Below are 22858 nucleotides of genomic sequence, written 5' to 3'. Positions count from 1 at the left end.
ACCTTCTAAGACGTTCTGTGGAGCATAACCAGTCGCTCACTGAAGGAGCTTCTTAGTCCATTAAAAACATTGTTTAAAGCTGAAAAAACAAATGACCAACTGAGTTGGTCATTTGTTTTTTTAATTTGTTTTTTTATTTTCTCTCCTCTTCCTTTTTCCTTCCCACTCGGCTCAATCGTTTCCCCACTTGTTAATACTTTTTGACAATTGATTGTATTGTCTTGTCCATTTTGTCTCTTGTGGTGAGAACACAGGGTGTGAATGAGTGTGATTGAACGGGTTGTTTAAGTTGGGTAGTTGTTTATTGTTGTGCATCTAAAGTGTCCTTTTCCTTTTTCTGTACCCACCTCATAAATGGAAAAATTCAATAAAAATATTTGACAAAAAACAACAACATTGTGCTGGGGATTGCCTTCGAAAAGATTAGAACAGTTTTCAATTTAGTCCTAGTTCTCTTCTCCAAGGTAACCTCAAGAGAGTCAGGGATAATCAGAGCCAGCCTTTCTGATCAGCTTATTAATTATTTTAATGTCATCAAGACAAAATGCTGCCCCCCCCCCCCCAGCAGAGCACAGCATAGAGGAGGATCTCAGAAACCCCCTTTAAGTTTAATGGATGCATAACAGATTGATGATAACGCCCTTATCATCAATGACGTTTGACTTTTTTCTAGGCAACTTATGTCAGGATCCTCTTTCCTACTTTTCCCATACATGTTCCCCACATGGTGTCGCTGTCCGTAAATCATGTCCCCCTGCTGCTGCTGCAGCTCGTTGTTTCTTTGTGGGGTCAAAGTTGACTACAAGCGGAAGTGGCATGTCGTGGGAGTCTGTTTTTCTGCTGTGTGTGGCTCGCTTTAAACCAGAACAATAAGTCAGTTATTTTCTTTACACTGCCGGGAGACTAACTAATGTTAGGTAGGTGGTGATTAATGTCACTGTAATACCTTACAGTGAACGCCGTGTTAAAACGCATTGATTGTTAAAGCTCGACAGACTTTCAGAAGCTAACGTTTGCTAAACTGCAAACATCTCGAAATGGCAGTAACGTTGGATATTATAGTTATTAACCTTAGATATTTGCAGGTCAAATGTTTAGTCTGACATACATTTGGATGATCACGACCCTTCTAGTATTAGAAAGTTGAGTTTATCTCCCTGGTATCTAATGCTTAGTGTTAGCTAACGTTAACGCCGACAGCGAAGCTAGACAAAACACAGACTGCGCTTTAAAACCTAGATTAAATGTTGACATTTAGTGTAAATATAAAGCTTTTAGTTAAATGGGTTAAAGTTGAAATAAAGCTGACATTCAGACAACATTGTTAGTATCCAACGAGCATCTTGCGACGCGTTTTAGAGTTAGTTAAAGCTGTGTTAGCTAGCTGTTTAAAGTTAGGGGGTAAAATAGTCACTAAAACACTTCCGCTTTAGTGTTCTAGCTAGTTGTATTGTGTTGCATAGTGAATTAACTTATTCCCCTCATTAAGGGTTATTTCAAGAGTAGCCAATCCTCCATATCTTTAACTCCATGCAGCCTCCACACGCGTTCACAACGATGACAACTATTGTCCATGACACTGCAGAGGCAGTGTGCCTCTCCTCAGAGTACAACCTGTACCTCAAGCCCATTGCCAAGATGACCATCAGTGTGGCTCTGCCGCAGCTCAAACTGCCGGGGAAGAGCATCTCCAACTGGGAGGTAATGGAGAGAGTGAAGGGGATGGTTGCTCCCGATCAGTTTTCTGTCCTGCGGATCTCAAAGAGCACCATGGACTTCATCCGCTTTGAGGGAGAGGTGGAGAACAAGACTGTGGTGAAGAGCCTACTGAGCCGCTTGGATGGGAAGAGCATCAAACTTAGTGGATTCACTGATGTTTTAAAGGTATCTGGTCTTAAAAACTCTCATGCCTACACTTTCATTGTGTATGTATAGGGTTGCAAAGGGGTGGAACGTTTCCATGGGAATTAACTGTGAATTGAGGGCCATTTAATGGAAAGGTGTCATATCCAAGCATAAATATTTGTTTTGTTATAAGCAGACATCCATCCAAAATAATACAATTAAAACTGATTTATTTGTAAGTAGGACTTTATCAAGTCTTAACTATTTTATTTAACAATCAATTATTTCATTTAAGAACACAAACATGAATGTTGAGTTAAATAGTACTCATCCCTCTGACCCAACCCATTCAAAAATGAGCAAAAATGCAAAAAATAAATAATTCTGGGTCTCATCAACATCCTCCATGTCCACTTCCTCTTCAGTGTCACTGTCCAGCCTTGTTGAGGATGGCTCTGCATAGATATTTAACTGTACTTGCATGAAATCTGTTTTTTTTAGTCAGCATTATGCTAAAATATATTTTCTCCTACTATATTTAAGTTCCCTATTAAGAGCCAACCTTCTCTTTTATTCACATAAATTCCAGTTAATTCCCATGGAAAGTTTCTAACTTTGAAAATTCCCGGAATTTTGCAACCCTATGTATGTATGTATGTATGTCTTGCACAGCTACTATATGTAGCTGTACTCATGAGGACCTCTCATCATCATTGCCCTCAGGTTCGTGCAGTAGAGAATAAGGTGGACTTTCCTACACGACATGACTGGGACTCCTTCTTCCGTGATGCCAAGGACATGAATGAAACTCTACCAGGAGAGAGACCCGATACCATTCACCTGGAGGGGCTACCTTGCCGCTGGTTCAGTCAGAAGGACAGCCAGTTCCCAGACCGGCCCGCAGAGGAGGTCCTTACTACTGTATTCCAGACATTTGGAAAGGTGGGGTAGAAACTTGTTGATGCTTTTCAATCTTTACCACCAGAAATGTGGAACTTTACATTATTTGACTTGTAAGTGTGATATGAGAGGATGTACAGCCCAGCTGCTGTGCTGTTAGCTTTAGCAAACCATGTAAGAAATAGCCTGAAGACCTACTCCTTTTTACCTATTTTTTTTTTTTTTTAAATTCTTTATTTTTGTTATTGGACAGCAGTTTGTTATACAGAGCATTGGCATATAAAAGAGAGAATAATGTTAATTTCCTCTGCAGTCCTCCGTTTTTAAAGATTATTAGAACTAAATACAACCTGGGGGTGACAGTATACATTACTGTGAGCCAGAAGCATTTCAGGGAGAGATAAGTGACAGATAATCACATTAAAAAAACTGAAAACACACAAAACCACCGGGCCATTGAATGGTATCATCCACAAAATCTGTCTGTAGAGATTTTACATACTTACTCCACTTGGTCCAGAGTTTAATAAATACATCCTACATACATCAAACATAAACATAATTTACTATATCAATCCACTCCCATGTTGTGGGAGGTTCAGGAAGCAACCAGCGCCTAGTAATGGCTTTTTTACATGCACAACTCAATCCTTTTGACATTTTAAGAAAGCTTAAACAGAAACAAGGCTGTCTGTAATAGCTAGAAATGATCTAATCATAGTTTTTGAGGACTGATACTTTCTGTAACATAATGAACAAGATTAGAAAGTGGCTGCTGTGTAACATTGTGACAGCCCCCTCCTGAGTTCTTAATTCTGAATGTATTGAGTCTTTTAGAAGCAATTCAACTTAGTTGGGATACTTCAACTGTGATTGTATGGATTAAACATTAACAGTTAATCTGGGGAATTTTCTCCCTTTTACACAAACATCACAGTTAGATAATGCAAGAAATCTCAACAATTCATGTAAATCAAATTATGATGACATCAATATTAAACAAAGAAAAGTAAACTATTTGGATTTTTCAACAAACCTTTATTTTGATTGCAGGTGCGGAATGTTGACATCCCCATGCTGGACCCGTACAGGGAAGAGATGATGGACAAGAACTTCAACACGTTCAGTTTTGGAGGTCATCTGAACTTTGAGGCTTATGTCCAGTATCAGGAGTACTGTGGTTTCACAAAGGCAATGGACACCCTGCGCAGCATGAAGCTGATGCTGAAAGGAGATGATGGGAAAGCAGTAGCCTGCAACATCAAGGTACTTCAGGAGCTCTGAAATATTTCCTCCAAGATCAAAAAAGGTTGTCAAAATGTTAGTCTTAGTCATGATACGTTTTTATATTAAGGAAGCTTTTTCAATTAGGTAAATAGGGAACAACACTTCATTTTTATTTTAAACTCACATCCTAGCCCTGCTGGCTAAGGTAGTGCTGTTACAGTTATCCATCTACTTGCTTAAGCAAAGATTCAAGTCATATTTTCAATTAATAATGATAATTATAATTGAAAGAAATTATATAGTGCTTTTCTAGATATTAAAATACTCTTAACATAGTGTGCAAAATGGTTAAAGTTGTAAGAGAAGTGAAAGACATGTCAGAGATAGGGAGAGAGTAGAGGTCCCTTTTTTTTTTGAGAGGTAGGTTTTGTGTTATTTTTTTAAAATGAGAGAAGTGAGTCGGAGTTGTGGATGTTTGGAGGGAGAGAGTTCCAGAGAGTTGGGGCAGCGATGGTGAAAGCCCTGTCCCCAAAAGTGCAGTGCTTAGTCTTGGTGATGGGGGACAAGAGGATGGCAAGATGGGGAGTGGTGTTTGAGAGGGTCGGTCAGGTATGTGGAGGCAAGGTTATTGAGGGCTTCGTAGGTGAGGAGCAGGATCTTGAAGTGCTGTATGGGGGAGACAGTGAAGGTGCAAAGATATAGAGAAAGCAAAAAGGGCACAACATTTGAACATACCCCACAAATAGCAACCCTCTATCCTGCCTGGATTACATTTGATTTCCTCACCAATAAATGCAGCTTTTGCAGTTCTATCAGCACATTTCTAATTTTGGTCTGATTAACCAACAGGGACAGAGAGCATCTCCCAGAGATCTGCATACATCTGGTGTGTCACTAGTGATTTCCAGCATGTTGCGAAATTGCAGATAGGCAGATTTTCGTAATTAGATGGTGTTGTTCAGAGTCACAAAGAAGCTTTAAGACCTTTCAGTGGAACGAGAGTTAAAGCTGTGTCATCGTTATTTCCAAAGTAATGAGGGCAGGGGAGAGCCAGGTCTCTTAATCCATCAAGTAAAGCCTCTCTGTGAAATCTGACTTACGGTTAAACAAGCAAATAAAAGAGTCTCCATAAGATGAATTAGACACAAAAAGAAAGTATTTTTTTCTATGTTGGTAAATTAGTTCAAAACAGATGACATCTTTTAGCCCCACGAAGCCTTTGAGGGGAAGTAGGGGATCTCCTGAATGTGAAGGGTTGATCTGGCTTGCACATGACATGCCTGATGATCAGCACTGTAGTAAGCAGTGTTAATTTTGGGGGCTATTTCTAAAATCGTCAACATTTCACTCCTTTAACATGTTTGCTTGTGTAATGTCCTAAGTTAAATAATTCAGCCTGTCTCTGCTAAAAAGTCAAAAGAAAAAAATCTTGATGTGACCTACATGACTGTATTTTGATTCTCTTGATTCACATAAAACTGCCATGAACACAAAGTACAAGGGCTGTATTGCACATTAACGATGGCCCTTGAATGCACCTGCAGTGAGGGGCGCACTGGACAGACAGTCAGTTCCCGGCACTCTGAAATGCATCTGCATCTTTCAACAAGGAGTTGATCAAAACTTACTAAATGTGTCTGATGTATCACCAAACTGGAACAAATCAAGCTCTACATGCGGAGCTTTTTACGGTAATAGCGGCAACAAGAGCAAACATCAAATATCAAACAGACGTCCCCCGGTTGTGTCTTTGTCACTAACGCACACCAGGGGTTAAACATCATCAATGAAGAGGAGACAGATGCATGGAGGTGAGGAGAGCTGGTTCATGAAGCACATCTGCTGCAGGTAGAGACCAAGCCAACAGTGAGCCCCTCAAATAATAACTCAGCCTGTCACAGGAACGCACAGCATGGGAAAAACGTGGATTCTTAATGTCCGATGAGAGAGAGTCAGAGTTTTTATTATCAGTGAAGCACTTTAGCTCATCATAGTCTAGTTTTCGTCATGAAAAAATGAGTCGTTGAGGAACATTTATTGTCATAATTTTGTTGACGTAATTAACACTGGTAGTGAGTGAGTCTGAACCGAGACACTTCAGTAACCTACAGGTAAATTAGCATACTTTAATATCAATATCAAGCTGTTACAATCAAAATATCCACCACGTTTTCCTCAACCTTTGTGAGCAGCCATTTGTTAGAGAGCAGTAATCATTTCTTTTCACTCACCATTCTGAAACAAAAGTGTCCGTATCAAGCTTTCTATCTCTGTGTGTATCTGTTTTCCTCAGGTGACTTTTGACACCAGCAAACACCTGAGTGAGTTAGCTCTGAAGAGAAGAGGCCTGGAGCGACTGAAGTTACAGGAGCTGGAGAGGCAGAGAGAGGAGCAGAAACGACGGGAGAAGGAAGAGGAGGAGCGGCGTAAGGAGGAGGAGAGGTATGAGATGAAAGCAGCGTTGTTTGAATTAGAGGGAAGATACTTCAAAGTGTCGTTCCCTTTCAATCTTAGACTGGGTTTTTCAAGGGAAATGGGCTGTTGATTTTTCCATCACAGCTGCAGGGAGAAGCAGCTGTGGCTCAACTGGAGTGTGCCTAAAGGGAAATAAAGTATCATGTGATTAATATGTTAATTTTGGACCTTAATTTACGAACAACGTACTCAACAGTTAAAGTTTAGTAGCCCTTAGTGTTTGGTTGCACTCTGTAATAAGTACAGTTATAACTCATTGTGCCACAGCACTGTGTGATACCAGAATGTTAGTAGTAATATCAACAAGTCACCAAGGACATATTGACTGTTCCTTAGGAAACTGAAGGAGCAGGAAGAGGAGGAGAAGGAGAGAAGGAAGGAAGAGAAGATCCGAAAGCGAGAGCAGAAGCTGCGGGAGAGAGAGGAGAGGAAGAACCTGAAGAAGGTGAGGCGACAGCAGGAAGAAGAGCAGAAGAAGCTGCAGATGAAGATCGCCATGGAGGAGAGGAGGCTGCTGTTGGCTCAGCGCAACCTGGAATCCATCCGGCTCATTGCGGAGCTGCTGGCCCGAGCCAAGGTACAGAGTTTGCACAGACACATACACAAACATAAACTCAGTAGGTAATACCGTTCAGGTCATAATGGGCTTTTTCTGACTTTATAATAAAGTTCTGTCTGTCTTCAAATGTGTCCTCTCTTTTCTCCAGAGTGTGAAGCAGCAGCAGCAGGAGAAAGAGAGGGCTGAACGAGAGGAGCAGGAAAAACAGGAGCAGGCTCGGCAGAAGGAGGAACTAGCCCGTCTTCAGCAGCTGGAGGCCTGCAGACACAAGCAAGAGGAGGAGCTCAAGAGGGTGGAGGTGGAGAAGGAGCGAGCACTTGAGCTCCAGCGCAGAGAGAAGGAGCTAAGGGACCGACTTGTCTGCAACATGTTGAAGAAGAGCAGTGGTAAACCCACAAGACCTTCCGGCACGCAGGACAGCCCTGAAACAAGTGAGGAGGCTTCTGATCCTGTAGGCAACGAAGTGATGCTGGGGGTTCTCGGACTGGTTAATGGATTAAAAACGGTTGAGGGTAAAGAGAAGCAGCCTCCTAAAACTAGTGCACACTCTTTAGGTTTGGGGAGACATAAGGCAACAGAGGAGAGGAGGGGAGGAGAGGACCGGAAGAAAGACCGTGAAAGAAGGAGGGAAGAGGTAGTGAGGAGCAGGCATAGCAGGGAGCGAGCAAAGGATCGAGACCGCCACCACGCAGAGAGGAGATCCTACAGCCGGGGGAGGAGGAGGCACTCTCGCAGCCACAGCAAGAGGAGAAGGAGCTCAAGCCGCCGTAGGAGGAGCGCAAGTCGCCACAGGAGGAGCTCCAGTTACCACAGTGGCAGGAGGCACAGCCGCAGTCATTACTGTAAGAGCACCAGCTCCAGCCGGGACAGGAGCAGGAGCAGCAGTGGGAGGAGCTACAGCAGGGGGAGAAGCGGCAGGCGTACCCACCGCAGACACAGCAGAGGTAGCTCGAGGGCCAGCGACAAAAGCAGAGAGAGGAGGAGTCACAGTCAGTACAGCAGGAGGTACAAGAGACACAGCTACAGCAGAGACAGGAGCCACTCAAGACGACGCTAATCTCATCAAAATCATCCGTTTAGTTTGGCTTTACAATTTAGGTCCAATGGGTTTGACAAGATGTTTAGATATTTTTGGAATCATTAATTAAGTAATGTGTTATTGCAGTGCACCAAACGGCCTCTACTGAACAGAGCAGCTCGGCGGATATGAAGTAATATTGGCTTTAAACAGATTTAGACAAAAGCGTGAAATCTACTCCCCAAAGTGAACAAAAACAACACTTAAGAGATTATTCTGTATTTTTAAGGCATGCACGATGCTGCAGTAGATTCTAGAGTTGCTTTTACCTTTTCATTTTTTAACATTTCATTATATCGAATTGAAGCTGCAGCAAAATTCTAGCATTTTTATTGCACAAAATTCTCACTGGATTTTGTTTTCAAGAAATTAATCTTTTGAGATCCATTAGTGAAAGAGAAAGTATGAACATGTGAGCAGAAGAACACTAAATCTGTTCCCTGACTAGTAGAATAACAGGAATTAGCATAAAATAAGTGACAACATCATTAATCTTCATTATGTTAGCAGCTGTTTGAATTTTAGGCTCACAGTATCTGTAGATTAACGCACCAGTCTAACCCTCCTGTGAACTCCAAAGCCTGCTGGTGACCCTCATTGTCTGAAAGCAAGTCGTCGTTGTGCATGAATAACAGTGAGGTATGTGAAGTTTCAGAGGGGAACAATTTCTCTTTGTTGTTTTGATGATTCACCAGCCTCTTCATCCACACTTGTAGCCTAACAGAAAATGCAAACACAGCATCTATAGCCGACATGTCAGCACGGAGTTCCCAACACTTCAGGCTTCAGCTGTTGTGAGAGACTTTTAAAGTGGACTACTTGACTTGAATGAACGGCTGCTTTTCCATTTCAATGTGAAGTTTTCACAGAAACATTTCGTTGTGTTTATGCTGACTTGAAGACTGACTGATGCCATTGTATCTTTTGATTTGCTGTTGTAAGTTTTGCAGTGTTTCTGCTGTGACAAAACTGACTTCTACATCAGCCCTCGACTAAATGGCACCATGTCTGACGACGCACAGTTTCAGCTAACAGACTGATTTCTTCATTTCTTAATGCTGGGGTTTGTGATGTTACATGTTGAAATAATAACATTTACATGACAGCAACACTTCCTGTTTTAGCTTTGAGAAAGGCAGTCAAGTTAATAAATAGTATTGTTGACATGGACACAACTGTGACATCTTTTCTTGTCATGGTGAAGCCCATTTGTTCTGTGTACTGTATGCTCGTGATCCACAGAGCATGTCTTGCATTCAGGGTTAAAATAAAAATCCAAACTGTAACATGTGTGAAGTGTTTTTTCATGTTTGTTGAAGATGCATCAGGTTATCTTGTCACCAAAATACCATACCATACCGTCCTCCTCCGCTTATCCAGGTCCGGGTCGCAGGGGCAGCAGTCTCAGCAGGGAAGCCTGGCCACTTCCACCAGCTCTTCTGGGAGGATACCGAGGCCTTCCCTGTGGCCTCCTCCCAGACAGACATGCCCGAAACACCTCCCCAGAGAGACGTCTGGGATGCATCCTGACCAGATGCCCGAACCACCTCATCTGGCTCCTCCCGACCTGGAGGAGCAGTGGCTCTACTTTGAGCCTCTCCCAGATGTCTGAGCTCCTGACCCTCTCTCTAAGGCCGAGCCCAGACACCCTGCGGAGAAAGCTCATTTCGCCGCTTGTATTTGCGATCTTGTTCTTTCGGTCACAACCCACAGCTCGCGACCATAGGTGAGGGTTGGAACGTAGATTGACCGGTAAATTGAGAGCTTTGCCTTCTGGCTCAGCTCTCTCTTCACAGCAACAGACCGGTACAGCGTCCGCATCACTGCAGACGCTGCCCCGATCCGTCTGTCAATCTCGCGCTCCCTCTTCCACTCACTCGTGAACAAGACCCAAAGATACTTAAACTCCTCAACTTGGGGCAAAGACTCTCCTCCAACCCAGAGAGGGCAAGCCTTGCTTTTGCCAGCAGAAGCCTGGCTTTTGCCACCAAAATGACAAGCTTTAATACATCAAAAGTGTTAAAACAACAGTCTTGTGCTCCATGATGATGGATGACAACCTTGTGACAAAAAGTGTTTTCTGTCTGTCATGTTTTGAAAATCTATCCTTGAAAACATCTGCATGATAGAACAATGATAAAGCTGTAATCCATGGACTGATGTCCGTTTTAAGCTCCTTAAAAACCTCCTGCTTACCTGTTGTGAAGGATCAAGGTGACAGCTCCCCCCCCCCCACCCCAGCTGTCACATCTGTATCCCGCCTGTACACAGCTGCTTTCACGACTGCGCGGATGAATAATTAATAGTAAAAGTGACCTGTGTAATCACATCTCGGCTCATGACGTGACAGTCTGTATCATCAGGTCTGATGCCACCATTAGTCTCTCAGCGTGAGTCCAATCACACCATATGGACGGGAGAATGGGAGCACATCTTTCATAAGACACAGTTCACTGCAGAAGTTTGGTATTCCTGAAGTGTCAATCACATTCAGGGTCATGAAAACTGTGGGTAAAGCAGGTCTGGTATGAGAATGCACTGTGTGAATGTCTCCATCCAAGTGTGAGCGATATTGAACAAGGCAGCAGTGTATTGCCACAAAGTTGTTTCTTTGTCCAATTCAGACTGAGCCCCTGCTCTAATCTGGGTTATCTGGCTGTAATCAGCTTAGCCCACTGCCACTCTCACAGTCCCACTGCTGCTACTACTGCTGTGGGCATTTTCTGTAGCTTTACTCTGCTTCTGTCTCCATTGCCTTTCGTACACACCTGTTGGAAGTGTCTCCAGAGAAGAACAGTGTTGCAGGAAAGATCACTTTGCATGCAGAGGAGTTTTTCTTGAACAAACTGTGGATATGGCTGAAAGTGGAGACAGCGGTCCATCTGAGGGGACACCTGCTGCAGACACGTACCCAGGGAAGATCCTCGAGTACATGGAAGGATTCCTCATCTCAAAGGTATACAGAGATCACATTCACACTCTTATTTACTGGTCACATACACCTTTAGCCTGTTAAAAGTTACAAATTGAACAATACTTTCCCCTCTTCAGCTCAATTGTTTACTGAGCTAACTGCATTCCTGACAGTAGATTATATAACACTGTGGTGTCCAAACTTTTTTCAAAGAGGGCCACATTTGTTGTTGTCAGAATACCTCAGGGCCAGTGGCTCCTACTGAGACTTAGTAATCATAAAAGGTATATATGAAATCTCTATTTAATAACAATTATTTTACTTTTTTGTTCTCAATAACTCAGTAACTAGGTAGTCCTCAGTTCCCCACAAGCCATGTAAACATTTGAAAACTTCTTGTGTAGGAAAATGTTTTTCATGAGGGCTGGGCAATGTAGTGAAAAATATTGTCTCATTATTTTTCTATGGCAGGATCATGATCTGGATTTCATCAGACTTCTTTTTCATGTTGTTTTTAAGACTTTTCTGACCAGTAGACGACATTTTTAGAACAAAATAATTATTTTCCTACATTCTGAACATTTTTTATGCACCAAATTTTGCCTTTTCTGCACAATTTTCTAATTTTGATCTTGTCTTGTGTCCTCTTTTGTGTCTTCTGAACTTTTAGAGTTCATAAAGAACATTTTCACATCATGATAAAATTATTAATTTTAAAACCTGTCAGCTTTAAGAATTCTTGTGTTTGTTCTTTATTGCCGTCTTGCAGAATTCACAGTGCTTTGGCTTTAGACAAGTAGTCCATATGAAGCTTTTCGAGACGTTTCTGGATTGACTTTAGTTTTGTTTGTGCGCTTGAAAGAAACTGCAAATGTACATATGCTTTAGAATGTGATTAATTTCTGTGATATAAATAACATGTTTTAAGATGCAAGCTTGGGGCCATATATAAATGGACCTTGGGCCGTGATTGTCCCCCAGGCCGTACTTTGAACATGCCTAATGAAACAGCATCAGACTTGTTATAACCGTAAGATTTTGAGTTGATCACTTAGTATCTTGTGTTTACAGACTTTTGGTTATCACAAAAAAATATTTAAAAATATTGTGATTTTTTGTAACCTATGAAGCACATATAAAGTACTTGTGAATAATAAAGCAAAAGAAATAAAGCAAATTAAAGGTATATTTTTGTTGCCTTTTTACCAACTGCAGGTCGGGTTACTACAGTTTTTAATTTTGCTTAAAACAACAGGATGGAAATCATAATGTGTTCTAACTATAAGAGGGTTGGAGAGCTGCATAATGAAGTATTTTATAAATATTACCTTCAATAAAAAATGTCAAGTGCAATTTGTGCAAGAAGAGAAAAATAGAATAAGGGACATCAATTAATAGATTAATATAGATTGTATAGTGGAGATGGAATAATAGTAACTCATGTTAGATATTCAGGAGCTCAATGAATTTGAGGTGATAATGAATGAAATGTTTCTGAAGTCCACAAATACACCTGTAAAGTATTTCAGATACAAACTTAAGCTTGTGGTTTTACTACAGTTTGGATAACTCTTAAGAAATTAGTTAAAATGCAAGCATACATGCTCAAGATATGAATATTTAATACATCTGGTGTTTCTCTTTATTAAGTGTGCAGCTTTACTACAGTGCCGACCCAATGAGTGTACATGCATTGAGCTGGATGTAACTAATGATATCAATTAATGGAATTCATAGTCAAACAGTGTGTGATCAGAGACTTATTGATAAAGTCCTGCTCACAATGCAGACATGAAATCATGTAATTCTTCTTTTTTGTTCCTCTTTCTTGTGTCATTCTGTTTTCTGTTCCCCCTCTTTCTGTGTGACAAAGACGGTCTTCACCTCCTGTGAGCTCGGTGTGTTTGATGCGTTGCTGGGTGCAGAGCGCCCTCTGTCTGCTGAAGAGATCAGTGAGGCAGTGGGAGCCAGTCGGGATGGCATACAGAGGCTGCTGGCTGCCTGCACCGGTCTGCAACTCCTCAATACGCACACGGACAATGGACAAGGTCAGAGCACAAACAGAAACACACACACACACACACACACACACACACACACACACACACACACACACACACACACACACACACACACACACACACACACACACACACACACACACACACACACACACAAAATGTTATAAGACCTCATTAGTATTCCAAGAACTTATCTCTGTAAACAAATTGTGTATTGTGTAGAATCTTTTGAATGTTGTTCAAATATAATAATCTACATTTTAAAAAATCATGTATCTGCCCTTTTATCATACTTTAATTTACCCTGTCTAAACTGCACCCCCTATGTGCACACCCCCCCCCCCCAGGTCTCTGTCCTGTCCTGCCCCCCTCCTTGTTCAACATTACAGAACAAACTTTGTCAATAAAATAACATATATTATATAATTCACCTCTTCCTCTGTCACTCCCCCTCTCCTCCTGTTTTAGTCTTGTACAGTAACACAGAGCAGGCCAGAGTCTACCTGACGCGCTCCAGCCCTTTGTCTCTCTACCAGTCCATCCAGTACAGCTCCAGAACCATCTACCTATGCTGGCACTACCTGACTGACGCAATCAGGTCAGTACACTGAGCTTATACCACCATATATTTTACACATCCTCACTCCTTTTGTAACGATACTTTTTTTTCTCTCTATACTTTAAGTGCTAAAAACAATAAGCTCAAAATCTTTACACCAACTGGCTGATTTTTTATTATAAGTTTAATCATTTGAGCTCCAACTATTCAGAAAAGTTGTTAATTCCAATAGATGATCTGGAAACAGCAAACCCTCACATCCTCAAGGAAGTTGAAACCAACACATATTTACATGTTATTCTCTTAACAATCAAAGTTCATGTGAGGAGCTTTTCAGCTGGTTATGAAACACACTGAAAATAAACACTGGTGCTCCTGTATGACCTGAAACAGTAAAACAGACTAGTACTTTTTGATACTTTTAAATGCTGATAGATGGCAGATGAGGAGATTAACCACAAACTGGTGATACAGCCTCCTTTCTTTTAAAATTTTCACTGCAAAAATGAACAATGAGTGATATGTTTGACTATCATAAGACAATAAGATGAGATTTTTGATCGAAAACACAAATAAAGCATGTTGCACAAGATCAGGAGACATCAGAGGTACCACTTTGTCCACAGGGGGTGGCAGTATCAATACACAGAGAGTTCCTTATAGGAGCTTTATTATGTATGACAGTTTTTGACAAGTGGATACTATAATTTGATCTTACCCAGGTTTAATTGATTCATGATGATGATTATGATTATGACTGATGACTGTCAACATCTTTAATAAAGTAATCAAACAGTCCTGCTGTAGAAAAAGCACAAATCTGATTTTATTCCAAATGAATGAGCCTGAATGAGTTATTTCGTAAGCAGGTGGAAGGTGTCTTTTGCAGCCTGAGGATTTGGATTCAGTTCCTCCTCGTCTGTTTGAACAGTGTCTCAAGATGGATTTCAGTCTTATTGTTATGTCTGAGGGAGGGCAGCCAGCAGCTTTCAGACAGTGAGACTGGATTCAGTGTGACTGGTTCATCTGTGAGAAAGAGTTATACAGCAAACTCTTGTTTCTTTATTTATTTTGTCCACTTTGACTGTGATAATGAAATGAAGCTGAAGCAGATTTGAAGCCATAAAACAATAAACACCTGGATTCCACATTTTCACATGTATGTATCAAATGTGAAGTCATGAAGTACCTTGATGTAGCCTATATTATTTTGTTATGATATGCACTAACTTTACTTTATTTCAGAGAGGGAAGGAATCAGTATGAAAAGGCTTTTGGAGTGAGTTCAGAGGACCTCTTTCAAGCTCTCTACAGGTGAGAAGCTGTCTTTGTTGTACACATGCACACACACACACACACACACACACACACACAAACAGACCAAACACACACCCGTGCTCATCTACATTCCATCCCTGTCTCTCCATCTAAAGCCTTTCTGTCACTTTCTTCCCTCTTCCCCCTAAAAACACAGACTTGTGGGATTTATTAGGAAGCAGGGGACGTCTGAGGGTGAGAGGAGAGAGAGGATGTGGGCAGTGATGTGAGGAAGCTTGGGGCAAGAGAGGAATAAGAAGAGAGAGAGAGAGAGAGAGAGAGAGAGAGAGAGAGAGAGAGAGAGAGAGAGAGAGGGAATACATCTGCTGCTGTCCTTGAGGTCTCGTGTGTTTATAGTATCTAGTGCCCACAGTTTTGACGCTCCACTGATCTGCTGGTCAGCACTTTTTCTGGGGTCACACGCTAAAAGTTTCACACTTTGCTGCTAATAGGTTTTGATCGGTTTGCCCGAGGCTTTCTACTGTAGGAGACCGCCAATCTCAAAGGAACAGAAACCATCAAAACTGACACACAGAGGAATAACGTGCTAAAACATCCTCTCTTCTTGTACTCATCAGGCTATGATTTACTGAACCGATGTTCTGTGATGGAGCGGTGTCTGATGTGCAGATGGAACAGATGTGAAAATGTACACTTCTCATGCAGAACATTAAAATGCAATGTACCAGTACTTTGCGGCGGATGTATGACTTTCAGTGTTGACCTATTTAATACACATTACTTCACCAGTAGAATGCAGGAACAATAAGGTTAGCCTTTGTATGATACAGCTTGTAGGAGGTTGCACACCAGCAGTATTGCATCTGTTTCTGTTGTTTTTATTCATTTTTCCTTTATTCTTTTGAAAAGCAGCTGATGATCTTATGGAAATTTGCTCTTTGACAAAAACATGTTTAATCTGAGGCTTTAAACAAACAGTACCATGCACATGTGACCTAGTGCACCCATCTGCTGATACATTTACAATTCTGCTTTAATTGATTGAAAATGAAAAAACCCAACGAAAGAATTCCAACACCTGCACACAATTGACTGAATGTGGCGGAGCAGTTGTTTGTCCCTGCTGATTTCCCCTGTGCATACTGAGGGTGAATTAGCAAGGGAGGGAACAACCACTGAAGTCATTCAGCACACTCTGCTGTAAGAGAAGGAGGGTGATTCAAAGCAGGGTGGATGAGTCAGACTTCTGTTTACTCATCGCCATTAACCAGCCATGTAGTGCACCTGAATAATTTACAGCCCATTCTTATCTGTAGCTTTAATTCTGCTATTCAAGATTACAGGAAAGATTTGGCAAGAAGATCAGTGAGAGGACTTAAGATTTAAAAAATGTATTATTATGCTTAGGAAGAAGTCTGAATCTTGTTTTCCATAGACTCATATATGTTACTCTAAAGGCATGCTTCTGCACTTCAAACACAGTAAGTACTTTTAAACTGTAATATATGTTATACTTTACTTGATATGTTGTCATAATGAAAAAAAAATAGTGATACAAAATCATTAAAACTAGAAGATTAAATACAGAATGTGTTGCAGAGTGAAAAAAAACATAACGGGAACAAAGCCATTTAAATCCTATTAAATGAAATGATATCACAGTTTATAAAAACATATTAATATGTTTACAGTAAGGACGATTACACATTTTCTGTTATACAATGAGTCCTGACACTTGTACCTACTGTATTGGGTTCTTCAAGTTTGCATTATTGAATTTAAAGTTATATTTTTGGGCCTTTTTGCCTTTATTTGATAGGACAGCTGAAGAGAAACAGGAAATGAGGGGAGTAGAGAGCGGGGGAAGACATGCAGGAAATGGTCGTCCAGCCGGGAATCAAACCAGCGACCCCTACAACGAGGACTGTAGCCTCTGTATGTGGGGCACTTAGACCGCTAGGCCATCAGTATGACCTATCAAGCTGCTCATCTTCAACATTTTAATATGGAAATATCTACACCAAGTTTTAGTGTATGATACTTAATGTGTTCTGACAAAGAAAGTAGATCAAACTGCAACTTTGGAAAGCAACTCCCTGCTTCAAATGTAAAAATCTTAAGCCGCAGCACTTGTCCAAAAAAATGTCCAAAACTGGTACCATCCTCTTTGAGCATCATAAAAAGAATTGGCACTAAAGACCCAGAAACTGCTCCATTTATGCAAATGAAATAAATATCTAGTGTGAAATTAGGTCATCTCACAGTGGTCACACATGGACATGATTACACTGATGACTAATGTGATAATCTCCATTTGACCGTTCTTCAAATGATACCCTTCAGTCTTCTGTTATTGCTGATTGCTGATGAGGCTAAAGCAACAAGACAACAGTGATCAGGCAGCCAGGGAGCATAACTGTGACTGTGGTTGCAGATATGACAGGGACCTGCGGGGAAGTTGAAAGATACAAGACATGTCAATGCTGGGGGCGAACGGATCATAAACCGTGCTGATTTTATAATGATGTAAACAAGCAGAGATATCCATGTGAAGCGCTCTGTCCTCAGTATGATCGGAGATGAGAATGAGATAGCGTGCTTGTAAATGTGTTTAATCAGGGACAAAAAGGGCTGCAGATTTTATCGTTTGGGGGCATTCAATAACTCCAAAAATGTTCCCAAATTAAAGCTGACAGTCTGCTGTTTGGCCTCACAGTCATTTCATCTTTTCACATCCAATGTAATCAGACTCTGAGGCCGCAACAATGAGTCACTTTCAAAGTTCTCCTGGAGGTCAGCGTGTCAGCTGAAGTTGTATCAGATGGCTGATCACACTGATACAGAGGAGTTTGGATAAATAAAATTCTAGAGTTACGGAAGAGAGGCTGCTCAGTGTGAGTGTGAGTGTGAGTGTGAGTGTGAGTGTGAGTGTGTGTGTGTGTGTGTGTGTGTGTGTGTGTGTGTGTGTGTGTGTGTGTGTGTGTGTGTGTGTGTGTGTGTGTGTTTGTGGGCAGGGCAGAGTGCTGGGTGATGAGGTGGAGATTCCTCAGAGCAGCAGCGGTCACCACAGGCCTTTCTATTCTGCTGCATCCTGTCTCTCTCTCTTTCACACACACACACACACACACACTCACACACACACTATGTCGCCACAGGGAGTGACTGTGGAGATGAGGAGTGTATGTGTGTGTTTGTTGTGGGCATAGTGCAAACAGTCCCTCTGGTGACAGCTTGATAAAGGAGGAAAGTTTTGTTTCAAGTTTTGAGAGGCAGTACTGAACCTTTCTTTTTTTGCATGTGTGTGATTGTGTGTGATTGTGTGTGTGTGTGTGTGTGTGTGTGTGTGTGTGTGTGTGTGTGTGTGTGTGTGTGTGTGTGTGTGTGTGTGTGTGTGTGTGTGTGTGTGTGTGTGTGTGTGTAGGTCTGATGAAGAGATGGTGAAGTTTATGCAGTTAATGAACTCCATTTGGAACATCTGCGGTAAAGACGTGGTCACAGCCTTTGACCTTTCGCCTTTCAAGATTATATGCGACCTTGGAGGTAAGTGTGTGAATGTAAATGTGTGTCTGTGTTTGTGTGCATGTGTGTGTGTCTTCATCAAAACACCACATCTCATTTCCATAAGGTTGTGGGTTCACAGTCATTAACATTTAAAACTGTTGGTGTCATGTGTTAGCCGGAGAGACAGCTGGCCCAGACACACAAACGCACACACACGCACACACACATATATTTATACAGTACAACGTGCACAGAACGCAGTCAACAGTGACCTTTATTATACTCCCCTACCAGCTTCTCATAGTTAATTACTCCTGGTAAATCAGTCAGACTTCTCTAAACAAGCAACTCAAAGTCACCTCCACCTGGAGTTTCCCTTCTCCTGTCAGAGTCGCAGTTTGACCGAGGACTAAAACTGTCATGAAAAAAACACATTATCCTGTCTTTCTACATTTTCCATGTTTATTATCCATTATTGTTTTAGGGCTTTTTTCCAGGTAAGAATTTGATTGGTTCAAAAATACTCAGACACATTATCCGTCCGGTAAAACATGAATCGTTTACCTATATTTTGTGCTATTGTTCTTTTAAAAGCAACTTAGAAAATAACCTTACAAACAATAAAACCTCCTATAGCTCTATTAACTTTGAGTGTTGTTGAAAACGGAGGCTTGCAAGGTTAATGAAAGAAAAAACAGTTGAGTTAGTCATCATTGGGCAAAGGCCTGCTCCAAGAAACTAAAAAAAGGGAAACACTGATATGAAATCAAAGAAATTATGTGAGATGTAACACTAGGATGATTTGATCTTGGCAAATTCCAACACAATAAAAATGGGCTTCCACATCAAAATATTTGTAATATTTTCTTATAAAATATGCGATGTTATGGCTCTATCAAGCCTTTTTCCCCACCTTTTTACACAGCGTTTTCCCGATGTATCAAAATGCCTCTAAAACGCTGACATACGCTGAATTGTCAATGTTTTTTTTTCAATTTTGGGCGTATAAATCATAACTTATGTCCGACTATAGTCCGTTTGTGCAAAGCGCGCGGCAGCGTAATAACGCTGACGAAGTGTATAAAAAGGCTGCCGCTCGTTAATGACAATGTATACGTTTTGAAATTAGATGCACTTGAATTGGTGATTCAAACCTTTTGTGTTATTAAAAACTCTGCAGTCTCTCTTTGTAAGAACATGATGAGCCATGGAGAGTGTCAGAGGAGTGAAACCAGCAGGAACACAGCCTCTGGTCTTTACAAGAACTTACACTTATTGACTGCGCTTTCAAAAAGGTATAATTTTGAACTTCATTTAATTCAACAACAGCAGCTTTATCGTTGAACACCACCAGACTCCGACATGCTGGCTTCAGCTTCTCACACTCACACACACGCAGACACACAGCTCAACGTGTGTCAACGATCGCATAACTTACCTACAACTTATGGCAGCCGTATGCTGGACGTATGATCCATACGCTGCACACGGCATATGTAGAAAAATGTTGTGCCGCTCAAAATTTTTCAGCTCACTCGCCGTACTATGACATATACCAGCGTGCTTCAGCGTGCTCTTCACTTATACAAAACGTACCTATTACTTATGCAACGTATGCCAACGTACTCGCCAATTATTTTATATTCCAACGCTGGCTAAATCGTCAAGGTGTGAAAGGGCCATTAATAATGTGCAATTTTCACACTCTCAAATTGTGCCAACATCATTCTAAATAGCTGCACCTGTATGCTTAGTTCATAGCTGGCAGCTCAATCTTAAAGTAATTCAATGACTTTTAATTGTGTTTAACACAAAAGTGTGTATCACTTTTGACTTAACTGAACCGTCTGGGATAAATTTAAAGTGAACTGTTGCCATGTGCAGTGTTTTTATTTTCCATCACCCAGGAAGCAGAAAGACACTGGCTGTTTCCGAAAGGGCCTGCTACATACTACTTACTAATGTAGTAGGCAGTAGGTATTGCCTACTACATATTGCGTTTGAATTTAGTATGTAGTATGACTGTTCTGTTCGATCTGTCATGCAGCATGCTGAGCCAGACTTCGCTGGATTTCCGGTTTCGGAAAGCGGAAGTAAACAACGACGAAGCCGATAAATAAAAAGCTTATTTAGCATCCATTTATGATTTAAAAAGTTAGGAAGTGGTTTATATGTAATTTTATAACTTTCACAGCACCCAAAAACGGTTTTCCTCCCGTCAAAAAATGAGGAAAAAGAAAAAGCAGAACGAGCGCTATGCATTATGGGAAACAGTACGCGAGGAAGACTGGTCCGATGCACACTGAGATATTTTCCCGAATCAGTAGACATCCGGGGAGTTTTGGCATACTGCAGATTTTGCTCTTGTTCACATACTACTTACTACATACTGAATTTTGGACATATCAGTACGTACTGCTAGTATAGTAGGCGATTTCGGAAACAGCCACTGTGTTGGCTTAACTACGGTGCGCTAAAAGGGACAAAATATGTGATCACACTTTTTACCCAGTGTGTGTAGTTGCTGTGTTTCCTCCTGTCTTTATCAGATCATCCTCTCCTTGTGTCTTTTGTTCCTTGTCTTGCTTTTTTTTTTTTTTAAATCTTTTGTAGGGGACATGAATTATATGGAATGGAATGTATGTACATATATTCCTCACTTTTTTTCTTTAACCAAATTTTAATTTAGAAGAAAAAATTGAGGCCTACTCTTGAAAAAGCCAGTAGCAAAGCTTGTCAACTCTCAGTCCTCTGACCCATCAGAAACTCAAAACATGAGATGAGGTTGAAAGTCTGTTGGTGCATGAGAGGTCGGGGCTGCCAAAGCAATGCAGGAGAATAAGCCAAGAACAAAGCAGAATGAAAATGACAGGTTTGATAAAAAAAAAAGGTTAAATAAATGTTCATTTGTCCCAAGTTTTTATCTCCTGCTGGGACATCATGACATGAATAATAAGGGGGAAAGAGATTTGGTCAGCTAAAGGCTATCTTTTTTATTCTCATCCTATGTTCTTAGTGTTGAGGGAGCTGAATATTTTCCCAACTCATGAATTATTTTCCATAAAAAAACCACAAAATCCCCACTGTGTTGAATCAGGTAGGAGAATGGCATAGAGACATTTTACACTTGATCCCAGGCTAATGTTTAAAACTGGAATGAGTAAAAGTCTCTCAACCTTACCAAGAAAAAAGGCTCTGGCAGTTATTAACATGCACAGGTGAGATTCTCATGTGTGACACCTCAACCGACCACACAGGGGAGCTGTGAAGCCACTGAAAGCACATACCCCTACACGTGCTCAAACACACACACAGGTGTAGACACAGACACACATCTTCAACAGTCTCCCTGTCTGCTCTCTTCTCTCCTCCATGACTTTCTCGGCACAGGGTTGTGTGTTCATGTTTATGCATTAAGGTGCATCACCAAAAGGAGTGTGGACAGCAGGAGTGTGAAAGGGAGTGACTGCAGTGTCCCAGTAAGACGCTCTCAGCATCTGTTGTGTCTGCACACACCTGCTGCTCAGGTGCTCCTTCTGTCTGTCTCCCTGTCTGTCTTACTGTCTGTCTTACTGTCTGTCTTACTGTCTGTCTTACTGTCTCTTTGTCCAACTTTCTGCAAACTAACTGAACTAGTGTGTCTTAAGAAGGTGGTTTGTTTCTCCAGGCTCTCTGTGAGACGCCTTTCACCTAGATGTATTTTAATGTGACATTTAACACACGCTGTAATGATATGTTTTGTTCAAAAAATAAATAATCAACTTAAAGGTTACTGCAACTTAGAGAAAATTATATTCATGGTTCTGGAGCATAATGGTTTTTTTTATACCTAATACTGCTGCATACAGCAACGTCAGCCATGGATAAGTATAAAATATCATCTAAAAAGTGTTACCTTCTTTCAAAAAATGTATCAAGAAAATGTTGTTTACAGTCCTTTTTTTACTCATTACATGAAATGACAACATTATTTTTTTCTTAAAATAGGATTTAGATCTGGACTTGATGTGGCTTATATTAAGTTGGATGAGATATTGAGATATTTTGGGGCTAGTGGGTAGCGCTGTTGCCTCACAGCTAGAAGGTTCCTGGTTTGAATCCCTGGCCGGGCAGGTGCCTTTCTGTGTGGAGTTTGCACGTTCTCCCCGTTCATGCGTGGGTTCTCTCCGGGTACTCCAGCTTCCTCCCACAGTCCAAAAACATGCTCACCAGGTTGATTGATCACTCTAAATTGCCCGTACGTGTGAGTGTGGGTGTGAATGATTGTCTGTCTCTCTGTGTTAGCCCTGTGATAGGTTGGCGACCTGTCCAGGGTGTACCCTGCCTTCTGCCCGAAGCCAGCTGGGATAGGCCTCAGCCCCCCATGACCCCTAACGGGATAAGTGGTCAAGGTAATGGATGGATGAGATATTTTGAGCAATGAGACAAATACAGCTGGAAATATTTGAGATTTTGCAGTGTGTATTCCACTTCTGACCGTGCCACTTGATCATTAGACCTT

General features: G+C 41.2%; 2 protein-coding genes across 2 annotated transcripts in view; both read left to right on the top strand.

Moving 5' to 3' along the window:
* Positions 1 to 765: 765 nt before the first annotated feature.
* Positions 766 to 9370, top strand: akap17a (A kinase (PRKA) anchor protein 17A). The gene is made up of 6 exons (XM_034693721.1): positions 766 to 1884; positions 2569 to 2787; positions 3799 to 4011; positions 6266 to 6414; positions 6784 to 7024; positions 7155 to 9370. Exons 1-6 carry the CDS (start codon positions 1531 to 1533, stop codon positions 8061 to 8063), a joined length of 2085 nt encoding a protein of 694 aa, XP_034549612.1. The 5' UTR covers positions 766 to 1530; the 3' UTR covers positions 8064 to 9370.
* Positions 9371 to 10938: 1568 nt separating this feature from the next.
* Positions 10939 to 22858, top strand: part of asmt (acetylserotonin O-methyltransferase) — a 21264-nt gene continuing 9344 nt past the window's right edge. The window contains exons 1-5 of the mRNA XM_034694317.1: positions 10939 to 11040; positions 12872 to 13046; positions 13488 to 13617; positions 14824 to 14892; positions 18278 to 18396. Coding sequence (XP_034550208.1) covers positions 10939 to 11040; positions 12872 to 13046; positions 13488 to 13617; positions 14824 to 14892; positions 18278 to 18396 — 595 coding nt within the window. The remainder of the gene's footprint in view (positions 11041 to 12871; positions 13047 to 13487; positions 13618 to 14823; positions 14893 to 18277; positions 18397 to 22858) is intronic.

This window comes from Notolabrus celidotus, chromosome 10 (genome assembly GCF_009762535.1).
Source record: "Notolabrus celidotus isolate fNotCel1 chromosome 10, fNotCel1.pri, whole genome shotgun sequence".
NCBI classification, from domain to species: domain Eukaryota; kingdom Metazoa; phylum Chordata; class Actinopteri; order Labriformes; family Labridae; genus Notolabrus; species Notolabrus celidotus.
The sequence above is the reverse complement of the archived record's forward strand: the minus strand, read 5'-3'. Positions and strand labels throughout refer to the sequence as shown.

Coding starts and splice junctions, on each gene's coding strand:
- akap17a (XM_034693721.1), top strand. CDS start 1,531: ATGCAGCCTCCACACGCGTTCACAACGATGACAACTATTGTCCATGAC. Junction 1,885..2,568: donor GATTCACTGATGTTTTAAAG/GTATCTGGTCTT, acceptor CATTGCCCTCAG/GTTCGTGCAGTAGAGAATAA. Junction 6,415..6,783: donor CGGCGTAAGGAGGAGGAGAG/GTATGAGATGAA, acceptor ACTGTTCCTTAG/GAAACTGAAGGAGCAGGAAG.